We start from the raw sequence: 21,515 nt of genomic DNA, 5'->3' as shown, positions 1-21,515 counted from the left end.
AGGGAAAGAAGCAGAAGATGACAAAGAGTGAAGTCTCAGCCAATTCTCTGGGAGCACCAAACTCGTGCAACAGCCTTCACCTTTCCTGGACATGAAAAGTGGTTCAATTTGCATCTCTTTTCTCACTCTCCCTGAATCCTTTATCCTTTCAAGCATCCCCACTGCTCTGGATGATTTATTTTATTTTTTTTTTTTAAATCAGTCTGGAGAGAAGTGCTGTATCTCCCTGCTACAGGTTCAGTGCTGCCCAATTAACTGGAGCTCCAGTGGAGCTGTTCCCTGATTTGCTCTCAGCAGGGAGCAGCCAGATGGGGTTCCTGAGGCCCCATTAACATAGATCCTCCCTTCTGGACAGAGTAAATCAGATCATGGGAGCAAAACACTCCAAGGCTCTAGGGGTTCAGTGATAGAAACCACAGAGGAAAATGGGTCTAGGGGCTGCAGCAGAGCAAACGCAGCTGAATTCCTGCTGAATATTGGGTCTTAAGAGTGAAAAGATTTCCTCTGGACCTGATTATTGCTGAGCTGGCACTTCTGTGTGTACTGGGCCATGTCCCAACAGATGACTTATTCCTTTTCTGAAGTGCCATGTCTCTGAAAGTGGACCTCTGACCCAAAGCAGTCTCAGAAAGAATTCCTGTCTTCTTCCTTTACCCTGCTCTGGCTTTGCAAAGCTTGGTGCTGCAGACCTATAAATTTAGGTCGAATATTGCAGAGTATTTCCTAGGGGATGCTGGAACCATGAGAGACTTTGTGCTAAAGAAACTTTGTGCTGCAGAGCCAAAGCACAGTCTGGCTTGTCCCTGGCAGCTAATGAGCATGGAGAGGAGGCAAAATGATGGATCAACAGAGCTGAAGTGTGTGCCAGGATGTTGTTTGCATTCAGCTGCCTTGCAGAGCTGTGGAAAGCAGTGGATATGTTAAAGATGGCTTTTAAAAGCATGGGTGGCTAAAAGTCTGCACTAGCCAAGCTCTGGACCTGGGATAGAAACCAGAGAGAGCAAGTACCAGCAAACATATTTGTTATTTTTCAGCTCTTTGGGTCACCTCCAGCCTGCCTCAGTAAATGAATAAATGCAGGTAACAAGTCCAGGAGCAAGCACATTGGATGACATCCTTGCAGGATGGGGGAGGGTTTGTTCATTTTGGCACCCATCTCTGAAGAGCTGATACTCCTGCCTTGCCAATCTAGGCACAGCAGTCTGTAAAGCTCCAGCAGCATCAGCCAGAGAGAAGGGGAAAAAAACCCCTCACTGCTGTTAATTATCAAAGGGACAGATGAGGCTGGAGCTGAGGGAGTGAACTTTTACCATCCTCACCTGAAAATGGAACCTCTTTGTGACCTCACTTTGCTGAAAAGGACCCATTTGCTTCCCACCTAGGCAGGCAGGACACTTTCATCCTCAGCATTAAAGATGATTTCTTGCAGAAATCACCATGTCTGGGGTCTTCCAGGGCTGGAAAGGGTCAGCATCCCTTTCAGCCCAGCAAATCACTGCTTCAGCAACCTCCAAAAGGACCCAGCAACGGTGGCTGGGAGGGGGGCAACACAGAAAGCATCCAAGAGTTTCTCTCACCCTCTTGGGAAAAGGGGAAACCACACTGGAAGCTGAACCAATGTGGACTTGAGGAGCAGGTCACCAAATGCTCTGGATGCACATGTCTCTGTAGGAAGAACAGCTTTAGAACTTTTTATTCTCTGTTCTAGAGTCTCTGTCATCTTAGAATTCTCTGCAAACATGAAAACAAATCATGCTGTCAAAAAATCACGCATTAGAAACAAATTGTACCCTCTAAATGCATCTTGGCAATGTAATTGATAAACTCTGAGAATGCAAAATAATTGAAAAAGTAGGGGGGGCACGCAGGATAAATGACTGAAATAGGAAAGTAATGAACACGTGTAAATAAGAGTCACAAAAATTAAATATAAATTACGGTGTGACAAACTGTAAATAATCAGAGCATTGTGGGCCTGAGATGTGATCCTTCTTCAGGGGAAAGTTGTGTTGGCAAAGCTACAAAAGCCTTAGAGATGAAAACAAGAAGAGATGAGGTTATCAGAGCTGTGAAATGGCAGGCAGGATGGATTAGCCTCTGGAGTCATTACTCAAAAACTTCACCGTGGTGTGGAAGTAAGACACGTTACCAGCCCCTTTCCTACCTCCAACCAGAGTACAAATGATCCTGGCAGGAGTGATGCCACCAGCCTTTCACACCTTGCTATAGATGGAATAAAAAAAGGAATGGCATTTATCTTCCATTTATCTCTAGCTATTTAGATGGAGGTTTTGATGGTTCTCTTCTCCTGGTTCACTCCACTTTCCCCTTCCCTCCTTGATGAATCCTGATATTCAGACAAGAATGGCCATTGTCCCATCTCTTTGTTTCCAGGTCCTTGAGCCTTTCCAGATCCTTGGGATTAAATTCTCAGGCATGGGGACAACACTGGAAAATTAAGAAAGAAGGGGAAAAAAGTACTGAAGAATCAGTTAGGAGAGAATTATTTCAACTGAGGATGAAAACTGGGTTTGAGAGCAGATGGGACAACAGCCCAGCTCTGAGCAGTTCACCAGACAGACTGAGGTTTATCTCTACCACCCCAGCCAGCTGAACCAAACCATGGTCTCCTGCTTGCCAAAATACATCCGTGGTTATTGCTTCTGTGTCACTGAAGAGGGGCCACCTCCCAGAACTGGCTGAGAGGGTGCAAGACAGGTGAGGAGTTCAGCAGATGTATTTAGTGGCACCCAGGAGCAGAGCTGTCACCAACAGCCACCAGAGCTCAGTCTAGAGGTCAGACTTTTTTTGCTTTTTTTTATTTTATTTTAACATCACTTATATCAAAAGCAATAGGAATTTTGATCTTCTCTAACAGCCCTTTGTAACCCAAAGTTACATTAGTCTGTGAAAGTCTCATTAGTCTGTGAAAACTTATATCTTGTTGCAGCCTCGGTTTCAATTAATTTTTCTTTTGAATGGTAGTTATTTAGGTCAGTTCCTGGCCAGTTGTGAGAAGTTTCTGCATTTTCTGCACTGAAGCAGAGCTGTGGCTGTGTGTTCATAGGGTACAGACCTGTGAATGTATTTGCATTAACTGGGTTTGTGGTGTTCAACACAGAAACAGCAGTGGCTCTCACAACCTGCAAATTGCTTCTGAGTGGATATGTTTTCAAAACATAAACCAACCTGCTTCTGGCCCTTTCCTCTAACAATATGCTCTGGGGTCAAGTTTCCTGTGTTTAAGGGCCAGGTTGCAAATGTATTTGCTGGAAATGGAAGCAGAGTCCTGCTCCAGCAATGATTTTTTTATTGAGTAACTACAGATGAGTGACGGCAGCTACTGCCTGGCTGAGACCCTGCATTTTAAGTTGGCTTTATAAAGTCTCTCTGCCCAGCCCTCTAGAATGGATCTGCCAGAATTTATAGAGATATGGGATGGAAATTGATACTCAAGACAAATAGCTGCTGGAAGCTGCATTTCTTTCAAACCTTGGTGAGAGTTCCTGGCCCAGCTGGGGTGGCTACACAGCCCCTGACCGCTCACACTGAACTTTTAATTCTCCTCTGCCTCATTACTGGGCTGATGAAGTGCTGGCAGAATCTAAATTTCCTTCTTCTCTTCCTCCCAGGGTGTTTGGTGTGTGTGTTTGTGGGTTGGTTTTTTTTTTTTTTGTTTGTTTGTTTTTTTGTTTTTTTTTTTTAAACCTTGTTTTCAGGGATTACTCTCAAGACACTGCACACAGGGGACAGGAGCAGCCCAGCTCAGAGCAGGATCTGTCTCTGCAGCTTCTGGATTGTGTTGGGCTGATCCTGAACTGCTCCAGTCAGTGGGAATTTTCCACTGCAGAAACCTTGGCTCCATCCTGAATGTGACAGATAGGACTGCTCTCTCCATGACCAGTGGGTCAGTCTCTCATTCACAGCTTACCCGTATCTATTTATTTCACAATGTAGTTATTTCTTTTTCCAAGTCACCATAAAACCTGCTCTTCCCTCCACCTCCTCCATCCCTGCCTCAAAGAGATGGTCTAGAGACAAAGATGGGAGTGCTTAGAAAGTCAAAAGCTTATTAATAGCACTCTGCTTCTTTTTAATCTATTCAAAAAGCTGTGCAGCATGCAAAGCTGTTGTGACATGATTTTTCTTTTTAATATCTCACCCCTTGCCTGTCAGTATTTAAGGAAAAATGAAACTAATAATCAGTGAAGACTGTAATGGGTTGTGCAGCTGGTAGAGAGCTCAGTAGAAAACTTTGTAAGGGAGAAAATCTCTGTGTGTCTGCACGTTTCACAGAACAAACCAAGACCAATATAGTCATCACCAAAATAATATCAGTAAGATGTGGAAAATATTTATAGATTGGAAGAGAAGGGGAAATTATGGAAAAATGTTGTTTCTTTGTAGGTGGTTGATCTTGTAACTTTGCCATGTGCACCCAGTACCCTGCTGAGGTATCAGCCTCTGTCCCAGTGCAGTGCTGCCTGGGCTGGCAGATTTTACTGAGGATGCAAAGCACAAAGTTTGGGTGAGGATGGACCCCACTGTGCTCCAGGTAACCCTCCCTGGCAACTAAAATCTCATTTGCAGATCACTCTTAAACTTTGTATTTGGTTTTCTTGCCTTGCAGCCCTCAGTGCCACAGAACCTGACATGGGGCACAGCTGGATCACTTCAACATGAAAGAGTCAGACACTTCAAAGTGGTGCTGGAAAGGAAAAGCCCATTTTTTTTTAGTGCCAGGTAAGGCAAGATACTGGAAGTAACGTGTGGTACCCACAGTAAAAATAAACTAATGAATACAGTCATTTTAATAGAAATTTACTTTGGCCCTGGATGACACCCAGCCAGTGGGATATGGACAGACAAGTAAGAAATGTGTCACCTGATGAGCTGGTAACTGCAGAACTGTTTGAAAAAAGGTTCCATGCTTTCACTTTTAGTAATTTAATATTGCACATACAGAGGAAAGGTGCTGAAATACCAAACTCTTTTATTAGCACTGTAATAATGTTGGCTGTTAAAATTGGTTAATGGTAATAATAAAGAGGAGGAGTTCTAATTTAGTAATAGAGACAGAAAACCAGGTATTTCTAAATGAGGAAGGCTTGTATCAATTATATTCAATATAATTTTGTCTTCATTTACACTGTAAATAATGGCCACTGTAGCATGTGACTGTGTTTATAGAACTGCCCTGCATAACTTTCAGAGAGACAGAAAACCATGACCATTTTCAAACAGAGGAGGAAATAAAAATGAAAGCTACCACTCCCCTGCCCATGTTAAATCAATTTAACATAATTTGAAAAGTTCTGATTTTGCTCCAGCTGTTACTTTCAGTTTAGCTTCATTTCTGCTTTTAAAATATAGCTTTCTAGTGACCTTAACTTCAGATTACAGCTGACATTGAGCAGAGGTATGAGGTACAAACCAAATGTGAAAGACCATCCGTTTCTATACGTGATTAAATGCTGACTCAAGGTATTGTGGTGTTTTTGATCCCCAAATTTTAATAAAACTCAGGGCAGACAATAAGGAGTCGCAGACAAATTAAAATTTATTGACAGACAAAAATGCAACTATTTCAGACTACAGTTAAGCATTTACAGTTAACCAAAGGTAGCGAAATGCTCACATTCCACTTAACTCCTTATGGAAAAAGCATTCAGAATTTACTGTGCAGCTCTAATTACTATGAGAGGCTACATCCATCTACAGCAGGGACATCAAACTGAAACACATAATATTTGGAGCTCTCCTTACAGATCTACGCATTGAACAGTAGCAGACATCGACAGCATTGAGAAAAGTATAAAAAGACCAAAACCCACCTAGTGTAGAAAGGGCTTTTTGATGTCTAGGAACTGTACAGAGCAGTCTATGTATTAAAAGAACTTGAATGGCATACAGAAGGGACTGCAAGAAAAGCCAACAAATGTAGGAAGAAAAGCTTGAGCAATCTGGTGATTTGTATCAAGTGGTGACCTTAGATCTATGTCATTTGCTGCTTGAGGGGAAAAGATGCTACAAAACTTCTAATATCAAAATATTCCCATGCCAGAAATGTACACTGAGACTAAAGGACTAGGCTGGAGAGGCAAAGAGAAGCATTCACTAACAAACAGTGTCATTTTAAATATAAACTTTACATTTTTTTCAATATAAACTGTAGAATAAATATTAAATAAACACTTCAAATGGTTTAAAATAATAGCACAGAATAGCTTAAAAAAAGACAAAGCAAAGGAAAAGGATTCTTTGTGAGCACAACAAAGGCCAATAGAGACCCCAAAAAATCCAACTGTGCTGAAATCTGAACTCAAGGAGATTTTGATTTAACCACAGCAGTTAAAAGGACACCTTGAAATATAAAGCAATGCCTAACAGTATTTTATAATCTCTAATATGAAAATAAAATGAGATTAAAAATTGGTTTGTGGCTCTAAAAGACAACTCTGTGTCTCTGTAAGAATGGGACAACTCTGTTTTTCACAATGAGAAAGTATTTGGCGATTCAATGACTCGATGCATATGGGATGTTCTGCTTTAAAAAGGACAAAAAAAAAAAAAAAAAAAAAAAAAAAAAAAAAAAAAAGAATTAAATTAAGCTGGACTCCACTCAAAGCCTTTACAAAGCATAAAGAATGGAAGGGGCTTGATTTGGAAGAGCACTGGTTCTTGGTAGAATCACTGTTTTCTTTTAAAGAAATTTTTCTTAATGCGTCTCGCCAACCTGGACACACAGACACATGTATGCACACACATGTATGTGTATAAACATATATATACACAGCCACACACATATACACATATGTATATATATCTCAACCACTGGAGGGTTCCGGTGGATCAGTAAAGGGTTTTACTTTGTAATATTTAGGAACTTGCTCCTAAAGCAATCATCTGAGCTGCCCTTCCCAGCACAAAGCGTGCCCTGGACCAGGCTGGGACACTTTGGGAGTGGACATTATGGTAATGAAACTTGTGTGCAGCTGACCCCACTGAGCTGGTCACTAAAATGGCATTTTCCCAGTGCTGGCCCTGATTCAGAACATTTGAACAACTGAAGAAGGACTTCTGGCTAGGGGTGTTTGCCCAGCTCCAATGGTAATTGATTTATAGTTTAAGATATAACCATGTGTGAGAACCAAGCTGCTGAGGGTGTTCCTAGTCTAACCATTATGATTTTATTTCTCAGGAAATCAACCTATTAAGAGCAACAGACATGCTGGTTGCAGCTGGTCCTCTTGCACTCAGCATCCTTTTTTCTATGAGAGGTGAGCAGTAAATGTGGGGGGGATATGTATGTTGTGCAGCTCCTGGACAGTGATTTTAAAGTAAATTTTCAAAAGCTATAGGAAACCCAAAGGGCTTTGAGGCAGGGCAGGCTGTGGGACTCTTGCAAATGTCTGATGGCAGATTTTTGGGAGGATGTGGGGGGTGTGACACAACACATTCCTCACAGTTTTACACATCCTTCTGCATTACTAATGAGACAGGCTTGCTCTTTGTTCTCAGGTCACTGATCTCGATAAATAGGAAATGAAAGAGGAGAAAACAACTGTGCCCCTGACACACGTGGTGTCTGAAATGAGTTTCTTTTCTGTATTGCTCTTGTAGTCATGTCTGAGAGGGCCAAAGCCCCGTGGGCAGTCACCCTCAAAAATGACAACTGCCAACCAGCATGGTATTTGCCTGCTTTTGAATGTAAATGTAACCAGCTATGATTTGACTCTATAATATCTCCACATCTACATCCAAAACTAAAAAGGAAAAAAAACCAAACAACCCTCCATAGAATTAGTTTTCTGTGTAATAAGCAGATTTTTTGTTCTGCAAAATAACTCACAGGCAAATGACAGGCACTGCTAAAGCACTCGTGTCTGCTTCCTAACACAACAGTAGGGCTGAGGTTCTGAAAAAAGCAAAACTAATCAAAGGTAACCCCAGTACATTCCTGCATTAGAGACCTGCCATGGGAAAGGAAAGAATTTCATATCAATATTCTGTGACACAATTCAGATCTATGAATATATGGGAGATGCTGAGAGAAACATGGATTTTATTTTAATGCTATTCTCTTTTAGGTATGTCTATTTCAAGTGTGCAGCTTGTCATGCTGAGCAAAGGGGCTTTTGAAACATGACCACCTACATTTGGTTTTTGAAACAGGCCAAATAAATAGTAACTATTTAAATTAAAGAAATGACAGCTTATTACTTTTGATGGTTAGTGTCTCTGACAGCTTTATAGCAGGAATGAGGAATGGTTTAGAGTAACTGGAGAAGTTAGTGTGTGAGCCAGAGGCAGAGGGCTCCTAGGGGATGTTAGTACAGCTTTTAGGGCAGCCGAGCTCCTACAGAAGCTGAGGACCAGCTATGGATGTTGTGATGATGCTATAAATTCACAAAACACTCTTTTCTCAAACACTTTAAAATGCAGGAGGACACTGGTCCCTGTCTGTAGTGCTTGGTCCATGATAACTTCATATTCTCAGCATCTCTTAATATCAAGGCTGTGTTCTTACCTAAATGAGCAGTGTGAAGGAGGTGATCTATCTCTGGTGAGAACTCTGCCTTCAGCATGGGCTGGGCTAAGCCTGTTGAACTCATTTGTAGAAAACGTAAGGAATAGAAAATCCTGCCAGTGGGTTTATTTCTTTCTTTTCTGGTGCTGGGCAGCCAGAAGTCACTATCCGTAGAGACTTATTCTACAGGAACATAAAAAAACATGGACTAGAAAATGAGGCACCTACTTTCCTTCTTCAGGAAAGAAGAATTACTATTTTTGATGTGATGCAGGTAACAATTTATGACACAAATTCTCTAACATGAGAAGGGATTTCTAAGCCTTGCATTTCTCTGTTGAGCCCCTTCTGTGATTCCTCTTTCACAGTATGTATTTCATCAGCTGGGCATTTGAGGATTAAGACATGAAATGTTTTTTGAAACAAAACTCATTGCCCCTGTGGATAGAACAAAAATCCCCCAAACCAACTGAACAAATGTTGTATTCCAAACAGTCCTTGCTGGAAAAAAAAAGGTTGTTGTCCAGACTAAGTAGACTATACAAAATTAAATTCAGTAGAGAGGAAATATTTGTGCCAGGTACTCTCAGATACAATTGCAGAGATATGGTGGGACTTGCAATATTGTGCAAAATGTAAGTCCTCATTATGATGGGCACTACCATATATAACCAATTTCATCCTCCTTATCATCATCTTCATCTTCATCATCTTCATTAGCTGCTCTTACATGAACCTTCAGTTTCCCTTCTTTGTCTTTTTTAGCTGCTTCAGGTTCCTCTTCCAAATCATCCAACAATACAACAGATCCACCACTGCCAAAATCCCCTGAGGTTTCTTGCTCTTCTTCTGAAAGGTGAACAGGAAAGGTCATTTCCCCACGAGACAAAATTCCTTATCACCACCACCCTTGCCATGTTACTTTTAAAATTCATTGGTGCTGCTACTCATGAAACAACCTCTAAATTTTTAGTTTTCATCCTGAACTAGAATAAATTTAAAAATTGACTTGCATGAGAAGGTATGCATTGCCCTCCTCCCAGAGACTTGACTGAGAGCCTCTGTTCACATGCATGGAGGGCAGAAAATCATCACTCACTTGTCAACGCTTTCATCCTATCACAACTTTGTAAAACAGGCTAAAAACATTTCACAAATGTATTTGATTTCAGACCATAAGCCACACTCTGAAAATGTAGCTCTTCAGCCTAACATCAGTGATGTGATTCTGGGCATCTCAGACCTTCCAAGTCACTGCTTTTTCTGTTTCTTCTCAAACAAGAAAGCCCCATTCCTTGCCATCACTGAAACACTCTGAAGATGTAAGGCTGAAATCTTGCTTGTTGAGATAAAACAGCTACTTGGTGTTGGCACATATCTACATAATGTTGTCCTGTCAGCAGTTTTGTTGTTAATTTACAATTTTTTACACACTTAGGCCTTGTGTATCCTGAATAGGAAAAGACAGGAGGACTTTGAACATGGGCAGGCACATTTGCTTTGGTTATCATTCTCCATCATTCAGCAATGGCTTACAAGAGTGTTAATTCCTTTGCTGCCTGAGGAAAGCACTTCATTACTCACCACAACTCACTGTCCCTTGCTTTCTTGAGCCAGCTATCTCATTCCCATACTTATCAACACACCAGCACTGCCCTGTGCTGCCATGGCACTGAGTGGCTTTGTAGTAACCTTCTTCATTGCACCGGGGGATGAAAGCACCTGAATAAAATATAAGATATAATCAGTAACACAAATCTCTGTGGGTATGTGAAGTAAAGTGAACTTAGTTACATGAAGACCATTTTGATGTTAGCAAGAAAATGCATGTGATTATTTGGTGCCTAAAAGAGAGCAGAAATTATGGGTGACTTTTCAGCCACCCTGGTCACTGCTCAGTGCATAAATATTTGTGCATATATAGGGTGCAGAGGCTGATGCCATATGGTATTAGAGAGCTTCAGTCTGCCCCTGAATGATTAATATTCCCACAGAGCCATGTGCAGACTTAAGTCCTAGTTTTAAAGTTTTCTTCCCAAGTAGATTATTACCCAACTTCATTAGTTCTGCATTTCCCATCCATTTGTGCTCCTCCAGTGTTTATCATACAAGTTTTTCCACAACACTATAATTATCCCTGGAAGGTATCTGCCATCTGCTTGCTATTCATACTAATCTCAAGCACAACTTCTGACTTACTAAGAGTTCCCATGCATAAAAGAAGTAATGCATAAGCTTTTCAGAGAAGGACCACAGGATCTGAAGTCAATAAGTCATTGGATTTGAAGCCCAAGATTTTTCTCACAATAAAACCAATATAGTTCAGCCTTGTAGAGAGTGGTTCATTCTGGCTCCTGGTGACAGGGGAGCTCTCAGGAGAAACTTGCTTTATTGTTCCCACCATTTTCAGCAGATACAGCAAATATACTTCAATATGAAAAGCCCTCTTGTCCTTCGAGATGAATTAGCTTTTTTCCCAGGGGAGGTCAGTACTGTCATTCTCCCTTCTTTGCAAATTGCTTCAATTTGAAACATGGCAGAAACCCGCCCTTGCCCCCAAATTTCTTGTCTCAAATGATTTTTGAGAAAGTATTTTACTCTTTGTCAAAGATACCAGTGATTTACTGGTCTTGCAGTAAGTTTTTTAACTAGTTCCACGTGTGTAGCATCTCTTCAGACAGTTCATGTGTCAAAGGGGCTACTTCCACTACATTTCTCACAGGAAAAATGAATGAGAAGGTGCTGCCCAAGTGTCATGAAATTTCCCATATAAAAGACATAAAAGTGGAAGTCAGTCAATCTCATGAAAACACACACAAATTTATAAGTGCCTCCTTGAATTTCCAGACCCATTGCACTGCAGATCTTCTCTAATGTTTGAGTGCTGCTAATGTAGATGTGGAAAATGAGAACAGAAACCTTTGAACAAATCCTTGTATATCAGAGCAGTTTTGGAGACCACTTCACATCCCTTAGGGAGAGGATTTTAAATCACTTCAGAACATGATCTTCTAGCAGGTTTGCTCACAGGCAACACCATTATGTTCATGTATACTAATGACTAACATAAAATTATTTTCACTATAAAGAAATTGTTCCAATAACCATGTATGTATACTTGCTTTGCAGGTTCTTGTAAGTTAATGGTCATTGCTCAATCTTTTATTTCAATATTAAGATTCTTTTATTTTTTTAATTTATGCTCAAGTCCTCTCTCTGTTAAGCACTCCAGGTGTTTATCAGACTCCACACAATCTTGGAAAAAATGCTTAGGTGCCAATTTTGTACTGGTGTAAATCAGCATAGCTCTACCCTTTTTATTTGAGCAATGCAACGTTCCCCTTCTTTGAAACAGGCCTTTTGGAGTAGTTTCACTGTGCTTCTCTTAAGGTATTAAAATGTTCCACGCTTCCTGTAAAAGCCATAGATTTAAAAATAACTTACGGCCCAGGCTCACTGCCAACATCAGTATGTGGGAAAGAATTCACACTTCGGGTCACAGTGAAGAGTAGAAGTTGCTTTTCCTTCTGCGTGGCAAATTTGTGCCAAATTGCAATGTAACACCAGAGCTCTAAATATTTAGCTATGCATACTAATGGCACAGTATTTGCCAACCAGCAGAGGGAAAAATGCAGGATGCCCTCTCCAATGTGTGAGATGCAGGGGATAATCTGCTGAGGTAGAAAGTCCTTGGGAACAAGTGTTGCACAGTGTGATGATTCCTCCCTTAAGTCCTACATAAATCAGTTCGAACCTGTGTTCATCAGAAACAAGCTCTGGCCATGAGCTCTGCTCTTCTGGAGCATGGCATCCAGATAGCCCACTTAGAGGGAATGTTTCACCCCATAATTTGCTGTGGCATGAAAGAAAATCTGAAGGGTTTAGAAAGAGAAAGGAGCTTGTGTTCCCTCTCCAGAGACTCTTGCAGAGATGCTGCTTCCCCACAAGGATGGGGAGGGTGGCTGCTGGACCAGCTTTACTATTAAACATTGCAAAATGTTAGTTACTCCCCACTGAACTGCCTTGGCTTAGTGAATCCTGCTTCCTCTTTTGCATCACTTTTGCATCTGTATCCTCTCTATAGATCCAGACCTATAGATATATATTTTATTATTATTTTCCAATAATTTCCTTCCCTGTATAATACTTCCCTCCCTCAGAGGACATAGGGAGAATAATTATATGCTAAAGATACTGAAGCACTGAGGCAAAAGCCTGACAGAATTAAGTGCTAGCCAGCACACAGCTATTGTGTTAGCTGAATTCACAGGGCTGATGCAGAAGAAAATAGTGGTGGGAGCAGAAATTTATTACCTTAGTGATGTGGGAGAAGCATTATCAGGCTGCACAGTTGTATGCTCTAAAAGTACACACTCTGCAGTTAATTGTACTCTAGATAAATCTGGTAGGAAAAGATGAATAGTGCTGTTTACTTTTTAATTCAGTCCCCTGGGATGCTAGACTCTATTTGAAAGCCTCCAAATTCAACATATCTAACAGTAATGGCTTTGAAGTACTTTGTTGCAACTGTCACCGTTTTGAAAAATACATAGAGAACAAAAAATCAAAGTCATCATTTTTTATCAATGGCTACAAGTTAACAGAAATATTATTCATGTGTACTGTCCAGACTGTAAATGTTGTGCTCTCTATGTCAGGGGTAGAGAAGCAAAGAGAATAATTAAAGGCTGGATTATCTGAAAATATTCATCTCTTTTTTCAAACTCTATTGTTGCTACAAGTGTGGTTTTTGTCACGTGTATGCTTGAGTTTCTATTTGCATGATTTTTCAGTCACTGAAGAGAAAAGCCAACATTTCCCACCGTATAAATAGCTGTAAGATCTGATTAAAATCTCAGACAGGTACCATCATGCAGACAGACTTTCAAGGTAGGTGAAGCAAAGAGTTTCTCTCTATATTATAATTTCCTAGTTTGTGGAACAACCTATGCCTGACACTTCTTGATTTGTTGAGCACAGCCACTTTCATCCTTCATTTTTTTTTTTTTTTTTAAAATACAGTTGGCTAGAAGTTATTTGTGGTAAGGGACCACACTTTTACTTTGTCATTTTACTCCTGCTACTGTGATCAGATCCCAGTGACAAGCTACAACTGCCTGCCTGTTGTGCTACTGGCACTAGAGCCATCATTTCCCCCCACACATCAGAACCAAGCACTTTTGTTTCAAACTAGATGACATTTATTATATATAGCAAATAACAGCAAAGCATAACATAAATATGGGGCAGCCAAAGCTATCTGTTAGAAACCAGGCTCCTTATTCCTTTAGGAGGCTTTGAAAATCAGAACTCTCACAAGACAGAGAACACCATGACTTCCTCTTCCACAACAGGCAGTGAAACACAAATGCAAAATATTTACTGAATGGAGCCCAAACACAGCTGAGCCATTGATCCTGCCTTTGCTCCCACAGCCATGAACAGCAGGAGCTGTAACTCTGAAACTTCTCCATCTTTATGTGAACTTGCTAGGAAAGGATGATGGAACTAAACTGTAGGCCCCATGGCTTTTGGGGATGTTTATTCCTATTTTAAACCATCAAATCCAGGCTCACAAGGTACCTGAAACTTAAGTTCAATGGCAGTGACACGGGGGAACAGCAGGGATGGGTCAATAGTTCAGAAGTTCCATTTGCAGGGCTTGCTAAGGAGAATCTCAAAACATCAAACTAAAATCTGGGAGCCACCTGAGAAGCAGAGACATTCACCAGAGAAGCATCCCAAGCATTCCAGCAGAGCTGACGTGCATCCTCTGTGCTGCAGCCAGGGATGCTGTGAGAGCCTGACAAGGGTTCCCAATGATGGGCCTGACAGGCCAGGGCTGAGGTAAGCCAGGGTGAAATACAGGGGTTTTGGCAAACAGAGACTTTAATCTGTGCTGACAGGCCCACATGAATTGTCTTGAGGTACATGAATGCAATAAGACAGAAGTTTCAATAAAATATCACCACGTAAGCACTGGGATAGATAACACCATTTTAGGGTATGGAATGAGTTACCTTAAAATTTAGTCAGTTCAACAGCCTGAGTTTCTAGCAATTAAATGGGAAAATGCCATATGGGGATTTATTTCACCTAATTATAGATGTCCAGTGCAAGTTATGAATCAATAGAGGCTCCCAACAATCAGCAAAGTGAGGGGCAGGCACTATCACAAAGCAAGAAGCACCCTGCAGGGCTGCCTGAAGTGAGGCCACACAAATTCCTCCTTGCACAGGTGTGGGATACACTGAAATATTTTTTAGGGTGATTAGGCAAAATGGAACCCCAAGGAACATCTACAGTGCAGCATAACTGGAAGAAGACATGAACCCATTAGCTGTGCACTGGGGCACCTTCAGTCACCCTTCAAAACTGGGTCAATTTATCAAGCTTCTGACCTAGGAGGTGATGAAGGCAGCATGAAGCTCTGTGCAGACAAGGCTTTGCATTTCTGGAGAGCTGTAAATTACTTCTGAACCTGCTGCCATGCTGACACCTGTTCTGAATGTTGCTATCTCATTACTTGTTTTATTTCATAGTGTCAGGCCTACACTCCTTGGTGCCTAGTCCTGATTCAAAACATCAGTCTCTAATTGAAAAAAACATTACTGCATATAAAGTTAAAATAATCACAGAAGCTTTCATTAGTTGAGCAAATGGATAGCAAGTAATTGTACTTACCCAACAGACTCTTCCCTCTACTTAGCTTTTGAATTCTGTTCATTTCATTCTGGCAAGGAAGACCTAAAATATAATGTAAGAGGATCAGTTTCCAGATGGTACAGGACAGGCTCAGTAATGACTGGCTTCACTACTGACACGAAATGTCAACTACTGTACACCTGGGAATGGAAGAAGCCCATATGCTGGTCCTGTACTGCAAAACAAATTTCTATCATTAGTGCCACTAATTAAAAAAAGAAAAGCAACACACTGTAGTTGAGAACAGTGTTTGGGGGCCATTTGCATTGTTAAGCCCTTTCTCCCCTTTTCACCAAGCATGCCAAGTGTGTATCTGTGATTTGCTAATGGACCAATTTCTGTATTATGAAAAGGCAATGTTCTTGAACTTTCTATCAGGAGGGATTATTTCTAGCCTGTGTGCACTGGCATCGGTGATTTCTTTGTTTTAATGATCAAGGGATATTAATACAGTTACTCTGTGACTTTAAACATTGTCACACGATGCCCTTTCACAAAAGTGCTGGAGGAAAAAAGCTTTCTCCCTCAGCTGACTGCCAATTACCAATCTCTATGAGCAGATCAAACAAACCTGAAACACAGGGACACCCAAGCAACTTCTCTTTGTACTGCAAAACTGCACAACTCACCTCCTGGCTTCTGGAAGCAGTAACACCACTCGTTGTTGGAAAGCTTTCCATCTTTGAAGGAGTCACAGGAGTTGAAGAGGGGCTTGACACAGGGCTCGTACTTATCCAGATAAATGGCACTGATCTCTGAGGGATCCAGCAGCAGGTCGTAGTTCATGTCAAGTTTGTTGAACATCCAGCCTAAGGAATCCTTACATATTGGCAGTATGCTGGTGTCAAATCCTGCAAGAAGACAGGGAAATATCCCCAGCTGAACCCCAGCACACTCCCTGCACAGCAACCATTGCTGGGGAATCTGAGCCTGACTTGCCTGAAGCACAACAGGATTCTAGGATTGAACTGATAGTGTGATGTTTAAAACTCAACTATGGCTACAGACTGTAGCACTAGTCACACCCTCTGGAACCTGTGGGGTGGAGAGGGCTCAGATTCATAGCTGATTACTGTAATTCAAAGTTACTTCTACTGAAAAAATTCTCATCTTATTTTTTTTCCCTGTCCACAGCCCAAGTGGTTTGACCTTATTCCAAGAAAATAGAACGCAATGAGAAAAGACTGCATCCACCTGATTTTTAAACTAGACTGAGTCTGAATGCAATGTAAATCCTATTTCCTAGACGTTTTTCTACTTCCCTGATCAAATTCTTTCTTGCTGTACCTTCCCACCCTCCCACCTCTCACCCCAGCTCTTCACTCCTCAAACCCCTGCTGCTTGGTGAGAGAAGGAATGAAGGGTCCCTGGCTTGCAGCCCTCTGAAGAAGAGCAGCTCCTGCTGCAGCCAGGAGCTCCAGGGAGCTGGACATGGTTCTGTGTGCCAGAGCCACCCTGTTCCTTCCTACAGCCTCCAGGGTTGTGCAGCAACACAGCATTCTGCTCTTCCAGTGCTTTGGAAACCACCATCATAATTCATCTTAATAGCCCAAATCCTTAAAAGACTGCAGCACCAGTATCACAGAGAGACCAAGCTATGCATATAGATACTCACAATGTATATGAGATTTATGTTCCAGTATCTTGCATCTCCACAAGACCAGTGGCATCGTCCTCTGCCACAGGCAGGGCATTATAAATCCCTACCCTCACTGTATTTTCCAACGCTTGGTAAAAACATGGACTAATTTCCAAATAACCTATCATGGAAGAGGGTCTATTTGCATTGTAGAACTAGCTAATAAATCTGAAAATAAGAATATTGGCTTTAGAAGGAGTGAGCTAGTAAACCTGAAAATAAGAATATTGGCTTTAGCAGGAACTCAGAAAGATGCACACGTTGGCTGGGGATTTATAGGCAGGGAGGGTACCTGACCCACATTCCCTGGGCACTGCATGCTCACACTTTTTGGCTGCATGCTCTAACCTGCCTGTGCACCATGCATCTGCCAGGGGCCACGACAAGAAGCCAGATGGTCCTTTTCCTTTGACTGCATCTTTCACTGAGAGAGGTCAAGCTTACCCTTATTTGCTGTAAGTGTCAAGTCCCATTTCAGGATGCTGCTTTGTTAAAATGAAATCTAAGATGTTGCTGGAATCACACTGACAGTTTGTCCAAGCTCTGCAGCCTACCTGCTATTTTAAGTATGAATCCAAAGGAGGGCAGTGCTTTATGCTGGAAGCTGTGGGGTTTTTTTGTATGCAACTGCAGCTGAAGATGTCAGTGAGCTGGAGGAACAATCAGAAGGGTTAACTAATGGGAAGGTTTATGTCATTCACAGTACAGCTTTCTCTAAGAAAGGAAGAAGGTAAGACCATTTCCTCAGGGCTCAGGCAGGGGAGAGAGATCGTGCTGAACATTTCATCACACTCTTTTGTGCCATTATCTCCTCAAATGTTATCTAATCAAGCTTGAGCACAGTCAAAAAGAAACAGGCCATGTGAACAGATGTAGGAAGGAAGCCTCTGCTTGCCTTGCTGAAGCAATTATGACTATTGACTTCAGTGATTTTATTCCTTAAATGAAAGGAAAACAGGATTGGTTACTTTGCAATCTATTGTTGAATGAAATGATTTAAGAGCCCTTGACTTTTCCTTTACAAAGCCCAGAGAACCAGGAAACACAGTCCTGCCCTATGCAAGTTGTTGCTGTACCTGATTCCCAACCACGGGGCAGGGTAGAAGTATCAGATAGGCAGGGGTGGAACACGTTAGTGCTCAGTGGAGCAAGGACTGGTACATGCTTCAGCTATCCTGGTTTAACAATTTCCAGGGGAAAACCAGCTGGATTCCCTTGGCTGTGCTTTCCCTGCACAGATGCCCTCTCTGATGAGTCTTTACACCCCACTTAGAGCTGTTAAGGTAACCAGGTCTGTTTTAAAACCAGCTGAGCACAGGTCAGCCTTGTGGGTCTCCAGAATCATCTCCTGACTGTCAGGTATCAAGGCAGAGAGGAGAAGCTCCTGGCATGAACTTGCCCCTGACAGGGCCTCTGGATTGTTTCTGGGTCTCATTTTCCTCCCTGCTGGCAAGTGTGTATCTGTGTGTACAATGCAGGGGCTCCAACAGCATCCTGCCCTCTGTTCTGCTCTGTCTGAGCAGATCACAAGCCAGTGACTGATGTGCACATGAAGCTGCTCTGTGACATGCCATCAGGGCTTAGATGCAAGATACCATCATGAAAGGTCACTTACAATGACAGTTAATTGCATTAGATGAAGAGTTTTTAATTGCAATTTCTAACAAATAAAGGAGTTTTCACTATGGTGGCCAGAGATCCATATCAGTAAGAGGCTGTATTGTTTCCCAGTTTACTTCTCTGGAAGCCTCTTACAGTGGCAGGTGCAACTTAGCTAGATGGTTATTATAAATAAAAAGGTTAATTCTGTAATAGTCTCTCTGTATGTTGGAATGTACACATACTGTAATTCTGTAAAGAATTACATCCCCAGTTAATAAGCACAACATATCCAACAAAGAAGTAACCTCAGGGAGAACTTCTCTGCAGCAGCTCAGCCCTGCAGTGCTTAAGGTGGGAAGCAAGAGAACAGGGCAGACCCTATGTCCCTTCAGCCTGTTGTGGTGGTGGCTGTTCTCATCTGGAACCTGCTCACAAGGACCTGGGATTGAGACCATCCTGTTTCTTATTCTGCCTGTTCAGCCTCCTAACAATTTTCATTTCCTACAGATCTGTAAGGAAATCAAACCAGTGACCTACATGTGAAAGCTTCATATCCATTAATACCTGACCTGCTCCACCCTCCTTTGAATTAAAATTGAATTAAATTAAAAAGAGTATTTAAGTGAAAATCCTAATTAAAAATAAACACACCTTCTGGCATATAAAATTATTTCCCCTCTTCAAGACTTGACTTATATGAGCCAGTTTTATTTTATTAAAGTACGCTACAATTAAATTAACAGGGGAATAATTAACCTAATTTCCCCCATCACTTCAAGTAAAGGAAAAAGGAGAAGAAATGTTCCCCAGAAAAAATCCTTTATATTGCACAGATGTCTAGTAAAAGAAAACCTCCTCCCACTCCAACCGGAGAGACTGTCTCCATACAATATAGGGATGTTATGAATTACCAACAGGCTCAGGAGTGCTTTGAATCTGATCTTACTGCTTAATTAGTTTTATTATTTCCTTATGTCACAGCATGTCCCCACGTTGCTTATATTATTTATAGAGAAGATTTCACTTGTACAAAGGCTGCAGAAGACAAAGTTCCTGGCCTATGGTGGTTTGCTGGGATCTGGCAGATAGCTCATTGAATGAAGGTTTGAGATTTCAAACACAATGAATTGACCTCATTCCTTTCCTTTCAAGAGAGTTAAAAAAAAAAAAAAAAAAGGTCTACTTTTTTCTTTCACTTGGGGGTGAACTTAATACACTCAAAAAGCTTATTTACACTCACGGTAACATCTTGAAAATTTAATGTAGCATAGAGAAATCTCTGCTGGAACACCTTCTCTAGACAGCTGATGTGTCCGAGGCATCTTAGTCATCACATCCCACCATCTGTTCCTTTCATTGCCACAGGGGCGTACCCAGAATGAATAACTTTGAGGCTATGTGTGCCTTTTAAGACTCTACAGGCATAACCAAACCAGTTCAGTTTAATGAAGTGATCAGCCTAGTGAGGAGGGCAACACATGCAGAGAAATAAAAAAAGGGCAATGCGTACATCAGAGCACATTTCCAGAGCTGCATGTGTCCTGTTTGCCAGGATTCATGCAATTATTTTTTTTTTTAAGCTTTGGTATGTGAACTTCTCTTTGAATTCTGAGCCCTGTTGAAGATGTCTTTCATTTCTACAAATGTTTGAAGTTAGAGGAAGCCAAATACTGCTGTCCATATTTTGTGTGTCTCCTCAGTGCTATCAGAGTGAATCAGAGCTGGAGAATTTCTCATGTAAGATTAATTCATGAACATTGTTGTAAACTCTTAAAAAGAAAAAAAAAAGTCCAAGGTTTGTGGCTTTCTAAACCAATTTAGGAATCTTAGCTCATAAAGTGACAAACTAAGTCAACAGTCTAAAAATGAACATTGTTCAGCTCAAATGTTTAAGATGATCACTGCAGCCTTTCATATAAAAGCTGCCAGGAATCAAACTAAGCTAAAAAGAGAAAAACAGATAACAGCTCCTCTGTGAATCAGAGCAAACACTTGCAGAATTACCATGAATGTTTTTCTCACTGAAATTGCTTCTGCAAAAAAAGAGACACAACACCTCTAGGAATGAATTTGGTCTTTGGCCTCTGGTAAGCTCCTCGTGAGCAACTCACAGGTTCTCTTCATGAAAAAAAATCCTTTTGACACTGATGAAATGAGATTTCATGTTGTGCTGGGCCCAAAGGACTTCAGACAAAGTTTTAAGTCTCTGGTATTTTCTGTCATGGGGCCTGAAATGAATTCACATCTTGAAATCACAATTAGTTGTACCACCACTTGTCTTCTTCTTCTTGCACTGTAGCTCAGCTTCCTCTGCACAATAATATCCTTTTTTTTTTTTTTTTTTTTTTTTGAGTACCATTTAAGTAGGACATATGGTTTTAAAGATACTTATTTTACTGTATATACTAGTGAAAGAAAGGGACATATGGAAAAGTTCACACACAGCATGGCTTGTTTCATCACACAATTTTAAGATACAATTACTTGGCATCAGCAAGGTTTGACTTAGTTTTGAGCACTACAGCCTGTGGTATTACTGTCTCTTTTAGGAAAGGTAACATATTGCTACACAAGCACAGAAGGAACACAAAATAAGAGTGGCTGTAGAGACATGGACCAACAGTAAAAGCCCATCCTGATGTTCTGGGTCAGCTTGACTGCATGTTTGGCCTTGCCAGCCTCACACAAGAGGGAAACCAGACACTGGGGTCAAAAGAGCTGTAAAAGGGAGCAACTGACAGAGCCCTTTTAATCCTGTATGTGCAAACTCTGGCTTTAGGCAGCTTGTACCAAAGAATCAGGGCAGTGAACTGAAGGTGAGTCACACACCTAGAAAAAACTTGTGTATCCTACTTTGCAGCCCTGGAGCCCACGTGTTTTGGGACACACTATTTAAAAGGATTAATGAGTCCTTACAGAAAATAAATTTGCATCTGCTCTCTGATGAACATGACCTCTTTTGATGCTGTTATCTTAATCTTTCCCTTCCCTGGTGGGTAAATGACATCAGAATCAGTCATTTTGGCTTAACCCACTGAG

General features: G+C 41.3%; 1 protein-coding gene across 1 annotated transcript in view; it reads right to left on the bottom strand.

Moving 5' to 3' along the window:
- Positions 1-5,542: 5,542 nt before the first annotated feature.
- SPOCK1 (SPARC (osteonectin), cwcv and kazal like domains proteoglycan 1) overlaps positions 5,543-21,515 on the bottom strand; it is a 241,998-nt gene continuing 226,025 nt past the window's right edge. The window contains exons 8-11 of the mRNA XM_071759083.1: positions 15,865-16,086; positions 15,215-15,277; positions 10,115-10,252; positions 5,543-9,379 (exon numbers count right to left, since the gene is read on the bottom strand). Coding sequence (XP_071615184.1) covers positions 9,189-9,379; positions 10,115-10,252; positions 15,215-15,277; positions 15,865-16,086 — 614 coding nt within the window. The 3' untranslated portion in view covers positions 5,543-9,188. The remainder of the gene's footprint in view (positions 9,380-10,114; positions 10,253-15,214; positions 15,278-15,864; positions 16,087-21,515) is intronic.

This window comes from Heliangelus exortis, chromosome 15 (genome assembly GCF_036169615.1).
Source record: "Heliangelus exortis chromosome 15, bHelExo1.hap1, whole genome shotgun sequence".
Taxonomy (NCBI): Eukaryota; Metazoa; Chordata; class Aves; order Apodiformes; family Trochilidae; genus Heliangelus; species Heliangelus exortis.
Note: the sequence above shows the minus strand (reverse complement) of the source record. Positions and strands in the feature narration are given on the sequence as shown.